This window comes from Narcine bancroftii, chromosome 12, assembly GCF_036971445.1.
Source record: "Narcine bancroftii isolate sNarBan1 chromosome 12, sNarBan1.hap1, whole genome shotgun sequence".
In the NCBI taxonomy this organism is placed as follows: Eukaryota; Metazoa; Chordata; class Chondrichthyes; order Torpediniformes; family Narcinidae; genus Narcine; species Narcine bancroftii.
The window spans coordinates 87,774,597-87,798,702 of record NC_091480.1 but is presented as its reverse complement, the minus strand read 5'-3'; the positions used below and the strand labels follow the sequence as shown (position 1 = coordinate 87,798,702).

The following is a 24,106-nucleotide window of genomic DNA, read 5'->3' as shown; positions in this document are numbered from 1 at the left end:
CAGATGCAATATCACGGGCTCTCCACTCAGCTGTGGATCACAAAAACAGCAATTCATTTATAAGGCTGCTCTTCATAGACTGCAGCTTGGCCTTCAATCCCATTATTCCCTCAGTGCTAGTCAAGAGGCTACGAGCTCTAGGCCTCTGTACGCACTCTGCAACTGGATCCTTGACTTTCTCATTGAAAGACCACAGTCAGTACAAATTGAAAAAAATGTCCCCTCCTCACTGATCATCAACACAGACACACCCCAAGGATGCATGTTTAGGCCACTGCTCTACTTGTTATTACATCCACAATTCCATTGCCATCTATAAGCTTGCTGATGACACCACAGTTGTCGGCAGAATCATAAACGGCAATGAAGAATCATACAGGAGGGAGATAGATCAGCTTGTCGAATGGTGTAACAACAACAACCTTGCACTCAATGTCAGCAAAACCACAGAGATGATTGTGGACTTCAAGAGGAAGTTAGGGGAACACGACCCAGTCCTCAGTGAAGGCTCAGTAGTGGAGAGTGTCAAGAACTTCAAATTCCTGGGTGACAACATCTCTAAGGATCTGTCCTGGAGCCTCCACGTCAATGCAATCACGCAAAAGGATCACCAGCGCCTATACTTTGAGGTGTCTGAGGAAGTTTGGTATTAACCAAAGACTCTTGTAAACATCTACGGTTGTACTGTGGGGAGCATTCTAGCTGGTTGCATCACTGCTTGGTATGGAGGTGCCAACTCTCAGGAAAAGAATAAACTCCAGAGGACTGCAAAAATAATATTAAACAATATTTCAATAATTTGGGCCAATAGCTATTTTTTTTTTAATTTAGAAAGCTGTTAGAATGTTTGCCTTCATGGAGAAGTGTTGGGGTCTATGTTATAGCAAAAATAAAGCTCTGTTTGGGATCCTGGAGACAGCATTTCAGAGAAAATGTACTGTTCAAAATTTTAAACCAGCAAGTTTAACTTACAAGGAGATTGTTTTGGTTAGCAGATTGTGCGGAATATTAATCATCATTAAATTATCTGATCAAGAGTTTCAGTTAATCAATGGAGTTGTGAGCTTGATAAAACTTTTTCTTACTGGTACGGAAGTGCAGCACATAGGGGAAGTACTTTAAAATTAGAGTTAGTTTGTTTCTATGATATCAGAAAGCATTTCCTTCCTCAAAGGGTAGAGGAAATCTGGAGCACTCCCCAAATAGCAGTTGAGGTTAAGTCAGTTTGAAATTTCAAAATTGAGTTTGGTCATTTTTTTTGTGAGGAAGATTTCATGAAATGATTGTGCCTGTAGTAAAATATATTTTTGAAATTCTGGGCTGTTAAGATTTGTGGACACTTCCTTACTTGGATTCAAAACATTCCTCATCAGGCAGTCAGATATTGAGAAATGACATCCCAGTTTCCAACGAACTGACTATTTGGACTGTAAATTCGTCTTGCAGTTATAATTTCTAGCATTTTTATGTACTCTATTAAAAATGTGAATTCAAGAATATGGAATGAGTTCAAAGTAATCTAATCAAATTTATTGTTATTTTTTTTAACTTTATTTATTCATTCAAAAAACAAATAATATAAGACATATACAGCAATTAAACATAAACATGAACATTTTTTTTAAGAAAAAAAAGAAAAGAATTCCCCCCCCCCTTCATCCAACTCTCCTAAGGAGAGCCATAAAAAAAGTTAAATATACATATTAAAATCTAATAATATAAATTGAAATGTAAATATTCCAAATATAACAGCCACATTAATAAAAAAATTATAAGTATCATGCGAAACATACGTAATTTTTTCCATTATTAAACAATATTTCATCTCATTCTGCATCTATTAATATCAATCATATTTGTATCTTTCCACATACTAGCAATAGATATTTGTTTCAATCTATTCCGGAGTTAGGGGGATTACGTTTACCACATTTTCAAAATTATTACGAGGCAGCCCAACTTAAATTAATTAGTTCATTGATGGATTTGGTACGGCCACCTAGTTGGGCTAAAATTGAAATGGCAAGTATTTGTGAATTTGAAATACATCAATTTTTGTTTAGGTGGAATATAAATTTGTTGCAACAATAAAACTTTATTGTTATTTGATTTGTATAATGCTACAGTAACAGCCTGTTTATGCAACTAACTGCACGAGGTTGAGGATTTTTTTTCAAGAAATCGCATTGAGAATTTTACAGGAGGAAGCCATTTGACTATCACGATAGACCGTATCTCCCAACTTGTTGGACCACTGGCCACGACTGAGTTTGTATCTTTATGATGGAAAAATCTGACTTGTGTGAATTCAGGACATTGTAGCAAAAAAATCTTCGTTTTCTATGGAAACATGTTGGTACATTTCTGACTGTTTTATAATTCATAAATTGCTTTTGCAATTTTATTGGTATAAAAATAGAAAATTCTGTAAACATTCATGACGATATGTGGCATCTTTAGAGAAAATAGTTTACATTTCAGGCCACTGATATTGAAATGCTGTTGCCATATGCTATGAAGAAACACATCCATTTGCAGTGTGGGAGGTTTAGCTCTGATTTTATTGAGGCTAGAGAAATGCACCTTTTCTCCAGTTGGAGTTCTGCCGTTTGGTGGATTGGCTGATATCAGCTGCATGAATATCCTTCTTTCCCAGCCTGCTGTTCCCCAGCCTGGCATCATTTTGGGGCTGCTGGTCTTGTACTGCCCCAGCTTCCATCCGTCTCGGTTCATTGTGCCAGGGGTCACGGGAGTTATGCCACTGTTTATTACCACGTGTTGTGCTGGCCTGATCTCCGCGGCTGCAGGCCATTAATTTCAAATGAATGCAAGAAGCTTCATATTTCCTGCATTTTCTATTTTTATTTTTTGATTTCTCGCATGTGCAGTTTATTTTTGCTTTCTAATTAATTCTCTTTTTGGCTTTTGGAAGGACTTTGCATAGCAGTGTTATTCTTTTGCATAATATTCTTTTGATGTCATTGCACCTTTTGCACATTGTTGTTCACCACCAATGTGGATGGAGTAAAGTTAAGTTTATTATCATCTGATTGCCCAAGTACATCCGACAAAACAGCATTCTCCGGTCCTCTGTGCAAAGCATGCAGACATAACACACAAATAGATGTGTTATCCCCTGCTCAAGCTTTTTTTTTAAACGCTGAATTTATCTTTTATGCAGTGGATGGAAAAAGCAGATAGGGCAGTCTTTTTTGTAGCCCAAAGCAATGAGCTGGCTTCTCGGGACAAGATGTGTAGCACAATAGAAACTGCCCTGCGACAGCCCCACCCCGCGCGCCACTACCTGGCAGCCCCCCCACCCCGCGCGCCACTGCCTGGCGGCACCCCCCCCTTCAAACAGGAGCCAGCGGCATGAGGGAATGGGGCAGAGTGAATGAGCACAGCCTCACAGCTCCACTGGCTGCTTTATGACACCACAGTGGAGCAACGGGGCTGTCAGCACAGCGTCAATCATCTTACCTTCATCTTAGCTGCTTTCATGGCAATCTTTTTGTACAGGAGGGGGAGTATCTTCCCTCCAGCTCTAAATGTACCCCCTTGGCAGATGGAGGAAATTCTTTATGGAGGTAAGTTAATCAATGGAGTAGTGAGCTTGATAAAAAGCGACGTAAAGACGGAGAATCTCTTTTTTACTTTTGCTTTTTCTATAAAAGGACCTTTGGGTTTTCCTACATTATAGCAGGCCTCATGGCCATAAACAGTCCTGCATATGACATCAAAATGCACATTGCACTCTCCTCAATGCCACTGTTTATGGCATTGTTGATAGCATTGCACTGTATGATACTTTTTTTTTTCAGCATACCTAGGATTGGATATCAAAAGATGGTATATCTTTTACATGCAGTAATACCCCTGGTATCTGGCATCCATACAGATTGTAGATGCCAGATAAGGGAGTTTTCTGGTTGCTTGAGACTTTATGTTGCATGAATGGTGAGGCATGCCAATTTAAAACCTCCATTTATTTATTTTCTGCAATTTCTTTGCTGGTGGCATGAAGTTACTGGTTGCTTGAATTCCAGATAACAGGGATTTTACTTTAAGAGGAAGTTCTGAGGAGGAAGTACTTATAATTAAGTATAACATGCTTAACAAGCCCTCTTCAATCAATAGATGATCAAATAAACTCCTTAAAATGTAATTATTTTTCTAAGTAATTACATCAAAATGCATATTGATTTCATTATTATTTGTTAATTTGTCAATATTTTAATAAAATAATGACTCAAAAGAGGATCAAAAAGTTAAGTTACTAAAAATGGTGTTATGTTGTCATGTGCATGCAACAGGAAACTGTGGTTTAAGCTTGTATTCGTTATACACATATCTTCAGTTATCTCAACAGGGACAAAGACTTCTCGAGACAAATCTCTTTCATGAAGACATTTTGCTTTTTTTTTAACTGAACTAGTATTTTAATGTAGTACTTCATGCTACCCATCTCATGAATGAATGTTAACAGCCCCTAATGGAGAAAAGGTGCTTCATTTGTTTCAAGGCTACAGAAGAGGCCGAAGTTCCATGATTTATTTTTCTGCAGGGCAGTACAGTGTGCATACCGTGTCGTATTCCTTGCTGCAAGAGGGACTACATATTTTAAAAATAAACTATTGATACATGTGATTACATACCTAAATACACGCCACTGGATCATGGATTTCCTCACCTCCAGACCACAATAAGTGAGGATTTGGTAAGAACTTCTCCTCCACAACCTTAGTCCCCTGCTCTACTCACTTTAGGCCGGCGACTCTGGCTCATTGTGACAGTAGCACCATCTACAAATTAGCTGATGATACAACGATAGTGGGTCTTATAAAGAAAGGTGATGAGTCAGCCTACAGGAGGGAGATTGAAAACCTGGCTAAATGGTGCTCTAACTCATGTCACCAAAACTAATGAGCTGATTGTTGACTTGAGGAAGGGTAAACAAGAGTTAGAACTCCCTTTTCCACGAACATCCCAGTTAATTGGCTGTGCAGTGTCCTGGGATAGAAATCTGTTGGTGCTGTTTCCACCAGGCCACCTTTAACTGGGACAATGACTGCTTTTCCACTGAACACAACTCATCCCCGGGGATTGGAATGTTCTACCTTCAACGGGAAACGGGTGACTTTCTGCTGTAATTTTTCCACTGGTTTAATCACCACGCCGGTGTCAGCTGACGCCGGGGATATGAGTCGGGGTAGATACTGTCAATTCCCCAGCGTGAAATGATCTATTTGATGCCAGGGTGCTAACTGTTCTCTTTTTCCACTGGACCCTGTCCCAGTTAATTTCCTGTTAATTCCTGGGACAATGTGCCAGTGGGAAAAGAAGGCTATAGAATCCAGTGATCATGGGAGATCAGAGGTGGAGAGTGTGAGGAAATTTAAGTGCTTGGAGTTGGTATCTCGGAGGATCTTGCCAGGACCCAATACACGAATGACATCAAGATCCATTTATAGTTCACTTCTATAATTTGACTAATTAGGTGCAATGATGAATGTCACTGGGCATGCTTGTTGGGATCCCCTGAGGCCACTTGTTCGGATTTAACACTACATACAATCTGAATTTTAACTGATTGCTGTGGGTTTGAATTTTTCTTTTTTTTCCTTTTCATTTTTCCTTTCTTGCCTCTTACAATATTGTATGTATTATAATTTATTGGATTTGCTAATTGAATAGTATTGTTACTCCACCATATGTTATTATTTGTCAGTCTGAAAAGATTTCATTGCAATTAATCTACTGCTTTTTTTTGTTTGTTTTTTCTGATAAAACTCAATAAAAATAATTTTAAAAGAAAGTATGTACTTCACCTCCACGACCCTTGAAATAGAGAGTTCCATTCATTATCCTCCATCTGAAGAAATTTCTTCTTGTCTCTCACTCCTGAATAATCAACTGTTCATTTTAAATCTGTAATCTCTGATTTTAAACACCCAAAGCATGGAAAAAATAATAGCTGAATTTAGTTCTCAACTTCTGTAAGAATTTGATCGTCTCTCTTTTGGTTGAGATTATAGGCCTAATCTGCTCATTTCCTTTTGTAACAAATCCATGATCCTTGATCCTGAGATTCTTTTTCCTGTGGGTCATACAGAATTTCTAATTACAGCAACTGTAAACTGTACTCAAAGAAAGAAATGTAAACAAAATGTGCAAATACATAAATATTCACCAGTTATTAATAAGCAAATTAAGAGTCCTTAAATGAGTCTCTGGTTGAGTCTGTCGTTCATAAGTTTGATGGTTGAGGGATAGCATATTTCACTTCTGTATAATTTGGACCAAATTATCTCTGTTCGTTTAATCAAATTCTTTTGTAATGAAGACCAGTATACCATCAGCCTTCCCAATTTATTATTGACGAAGTCAATAAAATAATAATTGGTGTGAGTAGAGACAGCGTAGGTTTATGAAGAGAAAATAATATTTAACAAACCTATTGGATTTCTTTGAGTCTGTAGCTATCCAAACAGATAAGTGTGAACCAGTTCATCTAGAGCATTTAGATTTTAGAAGAGCTTCAATAAAGTGCCCTATAAAATTAAAGCATATCCTGACATGGATTGAGGAGAAGTTAACAAAATACATACAAAGTGCCAGCATGAGTTCCCACAGAACTCCACTTGTCACAGCCTGTATGTTAATTTTCTGTGACTTAACGGTGCCAATGAATACTCACACCTTTCAGTTTCTCACCATTTGAAAAAAAACCTTTTGTTTCAGTCGTTTTCAATAATTTTTCCACTGTTTTTCCTTGTTCATTCATTTGAATTGTGCTTAAACTACTACCCCCCCAACCCTCCACCCCCCCACCCCTCCACCCCCCCACCCCCCCACCCCCCCACCCCAGCCTTTGACTTCCTTCCAACTAGCATTGCTACCCAATTGAAATTGTTGATGAGAACCAATTTATGCAATGCCCTAGCTGTTACAGCTGTTCAACCCAAAAGTGATCATTTATTCTGCTCTTTATTTATTCTGTCTGTTAAACAATCCTCAATCCACTTTAAATTGTTACCTCCAATTACCAGTGACTTTGAATCCGGCACTGACTGTAAGGAGTTTGCACCTTCCCCTCATTGTCTACATGGGTTTCCTCCGGGGGCACCCACTTCTTCCCATCCTTCAAAATGTACCACGGGTTGGGATATTTGGGCACATAGGTTCATGGGCCGGAATGGCATATTCCCATGCAGTGTGCCTAAATTATATTTTTTTAATTAAAGTTCAACATTTAGATTATTTATTGTTCTTCAATAATTTTTGTTCAAAGTTCAATGTTTAGATTTATTGTCATTGTACATACATGACATAAGAAAGCAATAAGATTTGTACACAACTGTGAGATTAATTTTCCTACAGGTCGTTTCAGAATTTCAACATGCTGGTTGTGCAAAAAAAAACTGTATTCAACAAAAGATACTTGTACAAAAGTGAGAAAAGTAAACCAGAAGGAAGTGCAGACCTAATTGAAGGCCGAATGCACCACATACACTGGTTCACCCTTTTCTGCTGGTGCCAGACACAAAAACAGAAATCCTCATCATTCTGCCACACGTGGTTTCCTAACCCAACCCCATTGTTAATTTCTTATTGCCTTGCTACTATTTCCTTTTGATTGCAGTTCCCTTCCCTCATGTCAGGCTAAAGTCTATGGTTTTTTGTTATCTCTTTCCTTTCCCTCAGTAGCCAAATTGCATTTGCTACATTTCTATTTAGTGTTAACTTCAAGAATCGATGGAATTTTGAACCAGTTCATTCACTACCTCACAGCCACCTCTTTAAAAAGCCCAGAATTCATCTAATTTTCAGCCCCACATATAGTTTACCCATACATGATATTTCTGTTTATAAATGGTATTATCTTCCAGATCCTCATTCACTTCTACTTGAATCCCTCCCAGTTCCAAAATACCATGGCCACTTTGTTTATTCAACCATCTGTTTTCATCCATGCAGCTGTGGTGATAATAAAGCTAAATATCACCTTGTTAAAACTGTTGTGATGGCATCATCCAAATGGAGTGTTTTTATATGCATGTTAGAGTCAACTTGCAAGATGGCTCTTGGAAGAAGCCTTATCCTTGTATTTGAAACCACTGGATTAATTGAAGTGTATGTGAATCCTTACTTCAACTGAAAGAACAAAAAAAATGGTGTATTTTTGACATATACTCTGAGCAATTGAGTTTATGATGGGAGTTAAAAGGTTGACCCTTTAGGATTTACATGTTCATCTATTTACAAATGCATGCCTGAACCCTTATGATTTATATTTTGATGTATTATATTCAGATGGACGAGAAATAAAGATTTTGGAAAATGGCCCAGTATATCTCTGGAATGTTTGAGCCAGACCAGCATTTATGAAGGGCTGAGGCCTGAAATGTTGGCTATGTATCTTTATTTTTTCAGCATGAAAAATGCTGTGTGACTTGCCGAATTTCTCCAGTATTTTTTATCCAAACCAGCAATTTTTTTTTGTCCTTAATGAGTGTTGCATTTGTTCATCTTGGCTAGTTTGGCTGCTGGCATTTAGAGCCCATATCATGAATGTTTGGTCCATCAGGGCCATGCTGGTTCCCATTTTCCCAGGCAAGATTCCCAGGAATCCCAGCAGTCTTATTTCCTCTCTTTTAATTTTTATATACACTGTAACTTATTGCCTCACACATACCCATCAACAGTCCTTTGATTCTTTTGCCATTTTATCCGCACTAAATCCCCTCAATGACAAAGGATTAGACTGCCCTTTGGTTTGCTTCTGTTCATGGTAACCATTGTATTTCTCCATTGTAATCCCATTTTTCCCCAACAGCATTGCCATTCATTATTTTAACCTTAATTAAATGTGGTAGTAATACTTTGAACTGAAAATCTTTTGCATTGCACAATTCAGACTTCAATGTTGTTTCATTACTGAGCTTTGCATGGTTTTTCACATTATGTTTAAAGTTCAAATTTATTGTCAGAATACATACATGGGATAACGTACAACCCTGAGATTCTTTTTTCCTGTGGGCCAGGCAGAATTTCCACTTATTTTACAAAAAGAATCTCAGGGTTGTTTGTAATGTCCAAACTCTGACAATGAATCTGTACTTAAGGAAAAAAAGATACATGTACAAAAGAGAGAAATGTAAACAAACTGCAAAAAGTAATATTCTGAAGTAAATGGTGCTCAAAGTAAGAGTCTTTAAATGAGTCTCTGGTTGAGTTTGTTGTTTGGAAGTCTTGACAGTGGAGGGTTAGCAACTGTTCCTGAACCTGGTGATGTGAGTTTTGTGGCATCTATACCTCTTTCCTGAAAGCAGCAGCGAAAACACACCACGTCCTGAATGTGTGAATCCTTGATGATTGCTGCAGCTCTCTGATGTCAGCATTCTATGTAGATTTTTGCCTATGACGTACTGGGCTGTCTACTACTCTTTTGCAGGGCTTTCGACACTGAAGCATTGGTACCCCCATACCAGGCCATGATGCAGCCACTCAGCACACTTTCTACTACATCTGTAGAAGTTCCCCAAGGTTTCCAATGTCATCCCAAACCTTTGCAAACTCCTGAAGGAGAGGTTCTGACATGCTTTATTCATGATAACATCAGTATGTTGGGTCAAGGAATGGTCCTCTGAGATTAGATTAAAAGCACGAGCAAGAATTACCTTTCTTGGGGATCAAAGAGGCAATCTGTTTAAGCCAGATGATGTAGTTGTGGTCTTGAATTAATATTTTTCATTTATATTCATCAGGGAAAAAGACACCGCAGTTGGAGATTTTAGTTGGGGTGGTGAATTTCTGGAGCACATTAAGATTAAAAGGGAGGATCTATTTGATGCTTTAGCTATATAAATTCCTAGAGTCTAATGAGATAGACAATAGGATTATTTCTGAGGCCCTGAAGAAAATATTTAATTATTTGACTAGAGAAGAGGCACCAAGTAAATGAAAGCATCAGTTATGTTGTCCTTATTCATGAAGGTCAGTGGGGATAAGATTGATAATTACAGGCCAGTTAGTTAATGTTAGTAATCAGGAAATTATTGGAAAATATACTGAAGAATAATATTTTAGACTTGGAAATGCATGGGTTAGTCAGGAATGGCCAGCATGGGTGTTTTGATGGGAAATCATGTGTCTGGTATATGCAGAAGTTCAGTGAGGCCTTTGACAGGATCCCACATGGAAGGCTGATCCAAACGATTGGATGTCATGGGATCCAAGGCCATTTTGCAAATTGGGTCTAAATGTGGCTTTGCAATAAGAGGCAGAGGATGATGGTAGAGGGTCCTTTTGTTATTTGAAACCCCGGACCAGCAGTGTACCACAGGGATCAGAGCTGGGACACTTCCTGTTTGTACACTAATAATTTAAATATAAATGTGGAATGCAGATGAAATGAAAATGGTTGTATTGTTGATGGTGAGGAGGGTAATCTTAAGATGCAGAATTATGTTTGTCAGCTGGTAAGGTGAGCGGGGATCAATAGCTAATAGATTTTATTACTGATGGTTTGAAATGATGCATTTGGAAGGTCTGATAAGGATGGAAAATATGCCATGAATGAGAGGGCCTTGGGAGTATTGGGGAACAATAAAACCTTGAAGGTGGGCAACACAAGTAAATAAGATGGGAAAGTACATGAGATGCTTGCCTTCATTAGCCAGGGTATAGAACACAAGAGTAGGAAGGTTAGCATAACTTTTTTTAAAAAAAAACATAGCTTGGCTACAGCTTGAATACCTGCTAGATGTGATGCATTGGGGAAAGTGCAGAGAGGATTCACTAGGATGTCGTCTGGAGTAGAATGTTTCATTCCTGAAGATAGATTCATGAATGTTTCATTCATGGATAGATTGTTTTACTTGAGGCAGAGGAGCCCAAAGGGGTGCCTGGTAGATTCAAAATTATGAGGGGCATAGATAGGATTGATAGAGCAAGCACATGAATCACCAAGGGATAGAAAGCAATAAGGCAAATGTGGGTAAAGAGGATTGGGATGGATATGACAATGGTTTGTTATGCACAAAAAACAGACCAAAGGGCTGTACCCGTGAGTCTATGGCTCAAATTCTCCCCATGGTTGAGGTGTCTGAGACCAGAAGGTATAGGTTTAATGAGAGCAATCGTATGTCTCGAGGTGATCTAAGGAAGATTTTCAATCCAGAGGGTAGTTGCATTCTGGAAGGCATTGCCTAAGAAGGTTGTAGAGTCAGATATTCTCACAATACTTGAGGAAGCATGAGTATAAGTACTTGAATCCCAAGAGCCAATAAATAGGTCAAGTGCTATAAATGGGATTCATAGAAAGGACAAGGCCTGCATGGGCATGGTGGGCATGAGTCTGTTTATAACCTACGTGACTACGACACTCTAAAACAGGGGTGTCAAACTCAAATTCACGGAGGGCCAAAATTAAAAACTTGGACTAAGTCGAGGGCCGAACTAAATATTTATTGAAAATTTTCAACAACATCTGCATGTTTTCTCTTCTTTCAACATATGTAATGTTAAACTTTAGGATACAACTTTAGGAGGATAATGTTACAGGTCAGGAGTAGGTAGCTCAAATATAGTCAGCATTCACAGGCTGTGTCCATTTTGGCCTGCATCAGGACTCAGCATTTCCTGCTCACTCCTCAGGCTCTAGGCCTCTATTCATCCTTGACCCACCATCCCTCTACCTGACCAGTCCTTTACCCAACCTCTACTCACCCCTCACTCCTCTCGCTCTGCCTCTACCCACCCCATCCTATACACGCCCCTCTACTGCCTCTCCCCTCAACCTGTTCCTCCCTCTACCCGTCTCTCAGCCTCTAATCACCCCTCCCCTACTCGCCCTGCCCCTCCCCTTTTACCTCTTCCCTATCCACCCCTCCTTCTACTCATCCCTCCCTCTAACTGCCCCTCGCACCACCATAACTTACCCTGCCCATTACTCCTCACCTACACCCTCTGCCCACCCCTGCTTACCCACCCACTCAGGCCCAGCGCGCTGCCGATCAGCCTTTGCGGACAGCCACCATCTCTCTCTTCACGTGCAGGGCCAAACCAGCAGTCCCTGGGGTCCACGCAGGTGCAAGCGCTGATGGCCGTAGCGACCGGGAGAAGTGCGCTCATGCTGTGGAAGGGCCGTCCGGTGCCAGTCACGTGGGGCTCGCGCTGCCCGGGGGGCTCGCGCTGCCCGGGGGGCTCGCGCTGCCCGGGGGGGCTCACGCTGCCCGGGGGGGCTCGCGCTGCCCGGGGGGGCTCGCGCTGCCCGGGGGGGGCTCGCACTGCCCGGGGGGGCTCGCGCTGCCCGCCATGTCCGTTGCGCCGACAGGAAATGTTGCGCCGACAGGAAATCACAGGCGCTCGCCCATCCGCCACACCGCTCGACAGGTGGGAGAGGTGACTGGTTGTGCGGGGAGCCTTCCAACTGGCTTGCCGGCTGATGACATCGACAGACTTCTCGTGTTACAATTTCTCGTGTTACAATGGGGAAGGATGTGCAATGAAGGGGGAGGATGGTGGGGGTGACGTTACCAAAAAACAGCATCGGCTCTCGCTGCAGGGCGGGCCACCTCTAATACATTTGTGAAATGATCTTGCGGGCCAAATATAATTATATCTGGCCCGCGGGCCAGAGTTTGACATGTGTGCTCTAAAAGGTCATTTATAGCTGGCATGTGGTGGGGATTTGGGAGGAAACTGGAATGCCATTAGAAACACACTCAGTCAAAGAAAGGCTATAAACTCCATGCTGATCGCACCTGAAGACAGGATTGTGTTGAGATCCCTGGCGTTCTGAGGCAGCAATCTGCTGCACCACCAGCTGGTGAAAAGTAAATTAGATTGATTTAAAATTCAATTTATTGTCATGTAAAAAAGTGTCATATTACACAAAATTGCCTTTTGTCTGCTGTATGGCAGACAGATTCACCATCAGCAGAAATTGCCTGCCAAGTGTCCGTGGATTCACCTCAAGCGCTCCCGTAGCTTCCAGTCACACAGAGTCCAGTCCAAACCATTGGCAACCCAAGCTCCAGATCCTAACCTCAGATGCAATTAGGAACCCTTCAACGCACTTGGCACCCTCTCACATTCTGGTTACGATACCTGATGCCAGATTCAAGCCAGTCTGCAGCCTTATGCAAGTGCTTTGATCACAGTCTCCAGGAGCCCACGACCCTATGGATCATCTCCTCTGCTTCCCCTCAGATGGTGGGGGAGGAGGGGTGGTGGTCTCCTTGTTTTCTGGTGCCCTGCACCAGTCACCTGGTTCCCTGAAGTCTGCAACTCCTCTTTGCTATGATGTACCAATCACAGGCACTGCTATCTTAAGCACAGATCGGTTGCGGGATTTTAAATATAACACTGTCGGCTCCTTTTACAAATATGACGAAGAGAGCCATAATGCACCAATACCTCTTCCAATCTTTGTTCCGAATGACGATTCATCAATTCTCTCAATGCTCATGAGTTGTTGATGCTGTTAGATCTCTTGTTCAATTTTAGTAAAGATTCAGATCAGATTCTATTTATTGTCGTGTGATGAAACAGAAATGCCATATTACACAAAATTTCCTTTAGTCTGCCATAAGGCAGGCAAAGATTTGCCACTAGCATTGCCCAGTGCCCCTTACAGAGAAAGAGAGTTTCCCTCAGGGTCACTGGGTGTCCATGGATTTGCCTCCAGTACACATCACTCCAGTTTAAACCATTGGCAACCCAAGCCCAGATCTAAACCTCTGATACGGTGAGGAAGCCTTCAGCCCCTCATCCCCTTTGGGAGCCCCTCGTGCCCTCAGCATCTTCTCGAATCCTGGTTCTTGAGCCACTCTTCAGCAGCCCACGGCCTGGTGTAAGTCCTTTGACCTCCTGTTGCCAGGCCCATGACCTGCGTGTGTTCCTCGCCCACAAGTCGGCAATAGCTTGCTGCCTGTGTTTGTCATTCAGCCACTGCGGTCACTGTCCTTGGGGATGATTTCCTCTGCTTCTCCTCAGTGGGGGTGGGGTGTGTTCTCCCTGTTACTTACTGATGCTGTGAAGTATCAGTACCAACTTAATAAGCAGAATAAACATTCACAAAGCTTATTTCACCACCTTAGAATATTGCAAAGCATATTGCAGTCATTGTAAGAGCTTAAAAAGTGTATTGAAGTCAGATCGATAGGTATCTGAATAGTTCGGATATAAGGTAGGAGAGTGAGGCTGAGTCAGGAGAATGAATCAGCTGATGATGAAATGGTGGAACTGACTCATCAGGCCAGAAGGCTGACCTATATCTTCTGTTCTTTATAGTCATTAAAGTAACTTCGAAGTGAAGTCACCATTGTAGGTTGACTGCACATGGCAACTGATTTGTTGGCTGGAAGGGGGACTTTATTTTACAGCTTTGGGCCTTAAAGTGAACTTAATGCCACAATTTGTTCTTTCTTCCTTCAGAGAATTGCTCTTTGCCTTTTAAGTGGTGTATTTTCAGCCTGTCGACAAAAATCTCCAAATTATATTTAAGCTTATAGGAACATTATAAATCATAATTTAATAACTTTCACTTAACAACCATTTCCTAATGGTTACACCTGTTGTGCATTGACCTTCTTGATGTTTGCCCAACACATCAACTCTTATCAATATGCAACTGAAAACTGTGCACCATTTTGAAGCATTTAACAAATAAGTTATGTATAACTGATCATTTTCAATAAAATTTGTTAATTTGATATCAAAAGCATATTTTAAACTGAGGAATAAAAGTGTTTTCTTCCTATGTTCGGTGCATATGGACTTGCTCATAATTCAAAGTAGGTTGAAATTTTCTCGTCCCTTATCCATGGGTCCTGACCAGTGCCAAACCGCAGAAAAATGTTGAATGACAGAAATTGCCCCTGATTGTCTTCCTCTGGCCATGAGATCTGCTTTTATTTTTTTTCCAGTATGGACACAACCTGGGACAGGTAGGGGTTCCAAAAATTGTTCCTAACTGAAGTTTCAGTAAATTGGAAAACTGTCGGCTGAGATTCCAAAAGTTTCCCGAAGGACTAATTAGTTAAGATTAATCTTGGTTAGAATTAGATAATTAGTACAGATCTGTATTACAGGTTCAAAAAACTGGTCCACAGAATACCAGATCAGAGAGTTTCAACCTGAATTTGACTCGGAAACAAATGACTATATCAGAATTTCATTTAAGTGTCACCATCTGAAAACCTGGTGTGAACTTGCAGCCTGACTGAAAAACTAAAACAAAAGATTATTAACGGTAATATGATGTAGTAATCATCACCTTCATTTATGATCAGATAAAAGAGATCTGGCAGCTTGTTGCCTCAGAATCAAGATTTATTGTCATGAAATTGTGTTTTGTGGCAGCGTCATAGTTGAAACATACATATTATAACCATCTGATGACATTGCTATAAAAAATAAAATTAAAAAAAAAACAATAATGCACGAAAAGTGAGACAGTTTCTTTGGTTCATTGATTATTCAGGAATCTGATGGCAGCGGGAAAGAAGCGGCCCTTGTGCCACTGATGCTCATCTTTAGGATCCTGCAACCTTTCCCTGGTGGTAGCAGAGTGAAGAGGATGTGGCCTGGGTGGTGGGGGTCTTTGAGGATAGAGCCTGCTTTTTTTTTAAAGACACGCTTCACGTAGATGTCCTCGATGGAGTGAAGTCTGGTGCCTGTGATGTCCATTAAGAATGACTAAAAATGTTATTTCGTTTGCTAAAATCCCCTGTTTTTTTTTCTCTCACAGCAGTTGAAGTTAAGTCCTCCCTGCCTGTCACTATGCAGACTGCCACTCCAGTCGACTTGAGGACAGAGCCAAGAATCTCTGTTTCGAATGTCGACCCTCTTCTTCGTGAACAGCAACTCCAACATGAACTCTTGATGCTTAAACAACAGCAGCAGATCCAGAAGCAGCTGTTGTTCGCTGAGTTCCAGAAACAACATGAACACCTGACAAGGCAGCATGAGGTTCAGATTCAGGAACATCTGAAGGTACTTTAATTATTCCCAGTCAACTTCATTCATTAATAAGAGTGACACTCAAATTCCTTTGCTTCAACAGTCTCTCTAGTATGCATCTGATTAGATTTCATTTCCTGATTTTCTGCCTTCTATTGGTTAACCAATCCTCTATCCATACTAATACCTTATGCCCAACTCCATGTATGCTAATCCTATGGATGTCTTTTATGCGGCACCTCATCAAATGCCTTCTGAAAATCCAAGTACAGTATATGCCCTTCATCTGTATCCCTCGATCCACTGTGCTTGTTATATTCTAAAAGAGCTCCAAAACATTTTTCAAACATGACCTGTTCCTTCTGAATCCATGCTACTTCTGCCTGATGGAACACTTTCTCAACAAATGTCTAGTTATTTCTTCCTTAATGATAGCTTCAACCATTTTCCCAACTATAAATATGAAGCTAAATGGCCTATAGTTAGCTGCCTTTGGCTGGCATCCCTTCTTAAAGGGGTGTGGGATTTTCTTTCTTCCAATCTGCTGGGACTTGCCCAGAGTCCAGTGATCTGATTAACCTATTTATCTATCTAATAGTCATATTTTATGTCACTTACTATCAGAAATCATTGTGGTTAAAAAAAATCTTCACACTACATTAACATTTTTAAACACTATTCAATGTGTGAACCCAAAGTGTTATTTTATTCATTTGTCTCTTTCATATATTTATGCAAATAAATACAATATTATCCGAAAAAAATCTTAGTAAATTTTATTGCTTCATTTATAATAATGTCATAGTTTTTAAAAGGCACACTTATTGAGGTGACACTTTGCTAAATGAGCATGTTTTAGTGCATAGGGGATTCAATCATTTGTGGCTGGCTACCATTATTTTATGATGGCCAATTTTTTAGCAGTAATGTCAATAATATTCCCAAGTCTTTTTCAGGCATGTAAAACATTTCGGTCTTTGTTCCTTGGATGGTCCAAACTCTGCACTATATAATCAGCCTGATTTTTTTTTTAAGGTGCATTTGAACTATTTTGAGATCTAACATTCATTTTTTAGAGAGATTTACTTTTATATTTCCCTATAATAGAAATGATTTTGATATAGACATGGTAACTGTTCTTTTTTTTGTCTCCACACCCTGATTACTGAATCTGGCAGCAAGAATAATATGATTTCAATAAGGATTTTTTTAAATTTTAAATGCCATTGCTAGAAACTTACAGTAAAACAAAATGGTGGACGCACTCAACAAGTCAGGCAGCATCCATGGAAATAGAAAAAGATTAAATGCTGCCAGCTCCAAAACTCTTCAATGAAACATTAACGCATTTTCTGTTTCCACAAATGCCGTTCGACCTGCTGAGTGCCCAGCATTTTCTGTTTTCATTGAAAATGAATTAATAATTTGGTGCTTGGGCTCTTGACAGTCTGCACTTTAAATTTAATCCTTTTTGTGTTTGTTAACAAGATTCTGTGATTTTGGGTGGAAAAGAATTCTAATGAAATATTCTAGTCATCCTTCGTAGTAGGTAGATTCAACAATGTGAATGCTAAGACTGCATTGTTGATTGCACTCAGTACAAGTTTTTACATCTGTAATCTTCTCAGATAAGCTTGGTCTAAATATAGAACCTAAATATTTCTTGACTGCAGCTGAGTTTTTAGTATGCTTTCTTGAAGTAGTAAATTATAATTCTCATTTAATGTATTCCAAATAAGTTGACTGTGTCCTCAATGAATAGTTGTATTAAATTTGTAATATAGCTGTAAGTTCTGTTTACCTGGACTTCTATGTAATTTGTGCAAGCAACAACAGGAGATCCTAGCAGTGAAGCGTCAGCAAGAGTTGGAACAGCAACGCAAGATTGAACAGCAACGACTTGAAGAATTGGAGAAACAGAGACTGGAACAGCAATTACTTATGCTTCGGAACAAAGAGAAAGGCAAGGAAAGTAAGGAATATATGTGTAAAATGTGAGCTTTTGTTCAGACAAAAGCTGCCCCCAGTTCAGCTTCTGAGAATAGAGGGTGAAGATCTGATGCACAAGAGAATTTACTTTGGAGTCTGGGATTTATGTTGCACTGACGTGGCAGTCTGTGAAACATGGAGCTAAATATTTTTGTTTATTTTTGTCTCTCACACAACTGTATGAAAAAATATTTTCCTAAACCCCAAAATATTCCCAAGACCTTTTCAGGCATGTATAACATTTCAGTTTCTTTTGTTCCTTGGATGGTCCAAACTCTGCACTAATATCAGTGTGGTTTTTTTTTTAATGAATTTGAGCTATTTTGGGAGCTAATACTCATTTTTCAGACAGATTTGCTTATAATGGAAATGATTATGATATAGATATGATGACTTCTTTCTTTGGTCTTCAGGCAGTTGATTACTAAATTTGGCAGCGAGAATAATATAAACTTGATTAGGATTTTTAAAAATTCCAGTGGCAGAAACCTGCAATAAAGCAAAATATTCAGTAAATGTAAAAGTAATTTTTTTTAAAAATGAATTAATTTGTCTTTTTTCCCCCCCTCATTATTGTCTACTGTGTCTTGTGCTTTTTCTTTTGGGGGCGGATAATTTTGAATACATTAAACTACAGTGAATATCAATAAGAGTGCAAGCTTGAATAGCAGTAAACTGATTTCAATATTTGAAAAGTACCCTTTTCAATTTACCACTAGGAGGTACAAGAGGGCTCTGCAATACATCATTGATTTTTTTTAAATTTCATGCCATTTGCTCTGCATTCTCCCTTAATGCAGACAAAATAACTTGCAGTGGGAAATAGTCCTTCCTGAATTTTTTTGAACTGAGTATTGTCCCCATAGTATATAAATCTACCTGAATGAAATGAGTCAAAATTCAAAAAGTTGTTTGTGAAAATTCAATGAAAAACAAGTGTTGGAAGAAACAAACATCGAAGAGAAAATTGAACTTTGTTTATTCAGAATGATGCTTACATTCATAACCAAACAATGGGACAAACAATATAAAGTAATGATTTTTTTATTGTTTCAAATATTAATCATTACCCTGTTTATATCTCACACAATTTGATTTTGATTTAGTTCGGTCAATGGAACCATTTTTAATAACATAAAAATCAACATCAAACAACAAAACTAATAGAGACAAAAACTGCAAGTGCTGTCATCTAAAGCAAAGAATTGCTGGAACAACTCAGCAGATCTCCCAGTAGCTTTGAAGGTCATTGACATTTCAGGTTGAGACCTAGCATCAGGACCAAGAGTGTGGAGGGGAGGAAGCCAGTATAAAGAGATGAGAGGGAGGGCTGAGGCGTGGCAGGAGCTGGCAGGCAATAGGTGGAATCAGGTGAGGATGGGGAGGAATGGAGTGCAAGGACAACAACTGATAATGAATAATAGGTAAAGATAGGTTGAGAGGAAAAACTACTGTAAAGGTAATCTGTTTTCCTTGATATCTATTATCCCATTGGATATCATGAGCAAACCCATAGAATAAAAATAATACAATTGACAATTGTTGCTTCAGAAAAAAGTACTTGTTATAACCTGTATGTCCTCCTATATTCCCCCTTCCACTCTTTAGGTGCAATAGCTAGTACAGAAGTAAAACTAAAACTTCAGGAGTTCCTACTAAGTAAAACTGCTTCAAAGGATTCTACGACCAGTGGACTGAATCATTCCATCCCCCAGCATCCCAAAACCTGGTATGTAGATTATATAGTAGATCATACCTGCTTGAAACGTATTGACTCAATACACTTTTTGGTTTTGTGCTTCTCGGTCTTTTGCCACTACTTTTACATATGTTAATGGTAATGATTTCAATGAATAGTAGAATCTATTTTCAAATCAGCTATTTTGTCTCATATTGTTTTTTTCTGGTGGAGTCCAAAACTGAATTATCTCACAAGGTAATTCAATCAAAATCTAAATTTAACATTCTGAATAGCATTTCTTCATGCTCAATAGAAGATGGAGAAAAATCATCCAAGAAATATTTAATGTTGTATTGCATTGATAAGAGACCATAAACCAGATGTGGATTGTGGATTCAGCTCATGCACCTTTAAAATTTGTATTCTGGATTTATTTGAATTGAAGTTTCCCTCTGTCATATTCAAAATTACATCACTGGATCAATAGCCGAGAACTATGATTGGTAGTCCTGTAACGTAACAACAGCACTACTGTATTCTGGCCATGGAGACAGTTGCAATGAACCACAAGTTGAACAAGAAGACCACCATACACAAATTATTTCAGCTGAAATTATTTTTGACAATATTTATTTTTTGATTGGACTGCATTTCTCAACCACTCCTCAATGGTCAGTTGGTCTTCACAAAATGCACAGTATTGGATTCTGTGGTCTGGCCTACTGACAACATTGTTCCCTTTTAGTAACTTGCATACTCAGCTTTTACTGCGTGGGGTTCAGATAGCCATGGAAAAAAAATTCACATTTTCCTTATCAGAAATTCATTGTTCGTATATTTTGATTTGATACATGAGCTGTTACAAAGGGAAAAAGTCTTAAAGCGTTAAAGTTGAGAAACTTCAAACTTTTCTGAGTATTGACTATTTAAAAGCTGCAGCATACTCATTAGATAGAAATTTACAGAGAAAATCCAGACTTTTCTCATTCAGTGAAATTTGATTAGATGCACAGGAGATGCAGATGCTAGAATTTGTAGCTAAACATATTCCATTGGAGTAACTCAATGATCAAGCAGCATCAGTGAGGAAAACAAATCTCCTGATAAAGTGTTCTGGCCCACAACATTGACCAATTTTCCCCCCATTGATGTTATTTGATCCAGTGAGTTTGTCCAGCAGATTATGTTGAACTTAATTATCCTGCAGTGGCGCAGCGGGAGCATGCTGGGTCCAAAACCCAGAAATTGACAGATCAAAACCACCCTCTGCTGTTCTTCTTGCATCACGGTCAGCGTAGTAGCTAGTACAACACTATTACAACACCAGCGATGCTGGTTCAAATCCAGCAATCCATGTGTGTTCCCTCCAGGTGCTCTGGTTTCCTCCCATATTCTGAAATTATAAGTGGTTAATTGGTCACATGGGTGTATTTGAACAGCATGGCCTTGAAGGCCTGAAGGGCCAGTTACCGTGCTGTATTTCTAGAAACTAATTAGATGTTTGTTTGCTTGTACTTACTGGAAAAAGACTTGTGATCGTGGACTTGATACTCAGCCTGTTCAAACATTGGAGGTTTGAAGTAAGTAGCTAAACAATATTATGCCAGTCAGTAAAAACCATGATGAAACTGTGGTGCTCTGGTCAAACGATAACTTGGTGCTATCCAGTGCCCACCACCGAGACCTGCATGAGGCAATGCTGGCATTCAGTAAATGAATTTAAGTCTTAGAGATCTGCATCATGAGGAATGCCAAGGGGAACCAGAGTTTTACATGTTAGGAGGATGTAATGCAATGAAATACTTGAAAAACCACTTTAAATTTTATTCCAAGATTAAGATAAGTTGCAAGATGAACTGGTAACCGTTACTGAGAAGTTGTTTTATTTATTCTTTCACAGGAATTGTGTATGTTAACTTGACCAGCATTGAAAACCCATTCTTAACTGCCCCTTAGATGGTGACTTTTAATTTAGACAGCATAATAACAGGACCTTCCGGCCCACCAGCCATGCCCACCAAATTCACTAGTTAACCTACAACCCCCTTGCATTTTGAAAGGTAAGAGGAAACTGAAACAGACTTGGGAGAATGTACAAACTCTAAGGACATGCTGCATTCGAGTCCCGGTCACAGGTTCTGTAATAGTGTGGCACTAGCCATGCTGCCCTTGTGAGGCAATACTTGCTGTGAGTCTTTGGTCATGTGTAGCCCAGGATGATGAAGGTGGCATCATCTTTATCTGAAGGACACTGAATGACAATGGTCTTTTCATTGTCACAGTAACAAAAATTCAGTCAAAATTCAGATTTATTGTCAGAGTACAGACACAACACCACATAAAACCCTGAGATTCTTTTTCCTATGGGTGAGGCAGAATTACCATTTTATTGGTAGTGCAAATAAGAAACCTGTACTCAATGTGCATGTGTAAACAAATAAAGAAACTGTGCAATACAGAGAGAAAAAAAATTAATGAAGTGCAAAAGTAAGATCCTTAAATGAGTCCCTAATTATTAAGTTTTGATTTCTAGATTTAATTTCTTGAAGTTAAAAAGTCCTAGCGCAAGACAATCCCATAACTCTAGACAGTAATCATGGCCTCTAAGTCGTGATCCAGTCACAAAATTGCTGTAATACTGTATCCCAATTTTCTTCAGATTAATGAAGACGAAACCCAAAATCTTTAAATTAAATGTTGAAGTGGGAAAATTCAATGTTTTTCTGGATGGTTCAATTAAAGTGATCAAATTAATTGCGGGGAAGTTCATTCAGTAATTTTTTTTCCAAACAATAATTGCAAAATCATGGTTGCTTTTAAGTGTTATATCCTTTATCCATTGCACATACTGACTAGATTCAAAACTTCACCCTCCAAAACCAGGGGTCATTTTAAATTCCCAAGTATAAAATCCACACCGTGACAACAAAGTCTTGGCGCTCCCCTGCGGCAAGTATACAATGTAAACCTCAACAGCAGAGTCTCAGCTGTGGGGTCCATCCGCCCAGTCCGACTGCTGTTGGCTCTGTACAGAGTTTAAATGGCCTGTTAAAGGAGCCAATGGCGGTTTATTTTAAAATATGCTAATAAAATTAAACCTTTACTGTGTAATTTACTTTTAAAATATTATGACAGCATCTCTTCACTGGTAGGTGCCAGACTTGGGATAGTCTTATGCAGAGAGTATAGCTCAAAGCCTACATTGCAAGTGGAAATTCTGGGGGTCATCTTGTATGTCGGCATAAACTGTATACATTAGGAAATACCTTGTCATAATATGTTTCTCTCTTGTGTCTACCAGGGGAGCTCATCATGCATCACTGGACCAGAACTCCCCTCCTCAGAGTACAACACCTCCCACCTACAAAGTCCCGTTGCTGGGATCGTATGATGGTAAAGACGACTTTCCACTCCGAAAAACTGGTAAGTTGTCAGCATTTAATTACAATAATTTTCAAACTGTTCTCAGCAGAATACACAGTAAAGGACCTAAAATCTGGACTTCTTGGGGTTTGGGTCAGTTCAGATTTTCCAGATTCTCAGGCAGTACTTTTAAAATTCAAATTGAAGGAGAAATAAAGAAGAGATGAATGGTAAATGTTGATAGGTTATTCATTAGAAAATACAGCCTGCTTCATTTGTCATAATGAGCAGTTTTAAATAAAAATAATCAACACATGATCAAAATGTAAACAAATAGTTTTCACGACAGAAAAGGTGTAATGCTTGAAATTGTGTTTAAATTGAACATTGTAAATGAAAAATACAGTTTACAAATGAGTTTCTTTGTGATGGGATTACCTGTATTAAGCGTGCTTGCTTGTTGCTACTGTGTATCTGTGGAGTTTATGCAGCATGCTCACAAAAGCCCCTAAATTTGAAAAGCTTGAGCGTCCAGATGCTAGGGTGGTTCAGATTTCTGGTTTCTAGATTTCTGGTTTCTAGATTTTTGGACTTTTACTGTAAATCCCCATTTCATAAAGTCATGGGAATAACATTCATGTAATGTTAAGTGAGGTTGTATCTAAGTCAGCTAGGTGTAGGAATTTAGATTTGAACAAAGTGAAATGCGAAAGTCTGCAGACGCTGTGATTGTAGTAAAAAACCTGAAAATGCTGGAGGAACTCAGCAGATACTACAGCATCCAGAGGAGGTAAAGATGCATAACCAACGTTTTCCAAACTTTGTGATTCAGTTTGGTATGTTACTTACAAATAAGTGAATTATTTGGTTCTCTCCATCAACTTAATTAGTTTTATGTTCTGCAGTTGTTAAATTGTGCTAAGTAGTTAGGGGAAAATGGATTTATAAATGTATAAGCTGTAGTTACAATTAAGAACACATTTGAAAACATCACAGCACTTACAAAATTAATGGAACTATCAAAGACCTTGAAATGAAGCATCATTTCTTTCTATTGTGGTGCTTGGTCCTAATGAGTGGGGCAGCACTTTCTGTTTTCAGTTT

At 39.2% G+C, this 24,106-nt stretch overlaps 1 protein-coding gene across 10 annotated transcripts in view; it reads left to right on the top strand.

Annotated features, from left to right (window-relative positions):
- hdac5 (histone deacetylase 5) overlaps positions 1-24,106 on the top strand; it is a 234,513-nt gene that overhangs the window by 127,126 nt on the left and 83,281 nt on the right. For 8 of the 10 annotated variants that reach the window (XM_069904642.1, XM_069904638.1, XM_069904639.1 and 5 more), the window contains 4 exons: positions 15,758-16,002; positions 17,797-17,941; positions 19,567-19,687; positions 22,941-23,062. In XM_069904642.1, the coding sequence (XP_069760743.1) occupies positions 15,758-16,002; positions 17,797-17,941; positions 19,567-19,687; positions 22,941-23,062 (633 nt within the window). The remainder of the gene's footprint in view (positions 1-15,757; positions 16,003-17,796; positions 17,942-19,566; positions 19,688-22,940; positions 23,063-24,106) is intronic. The other 2 variants (XM_069904637.1, XM_069904636.1) reach the window with 2 other exon arrangements.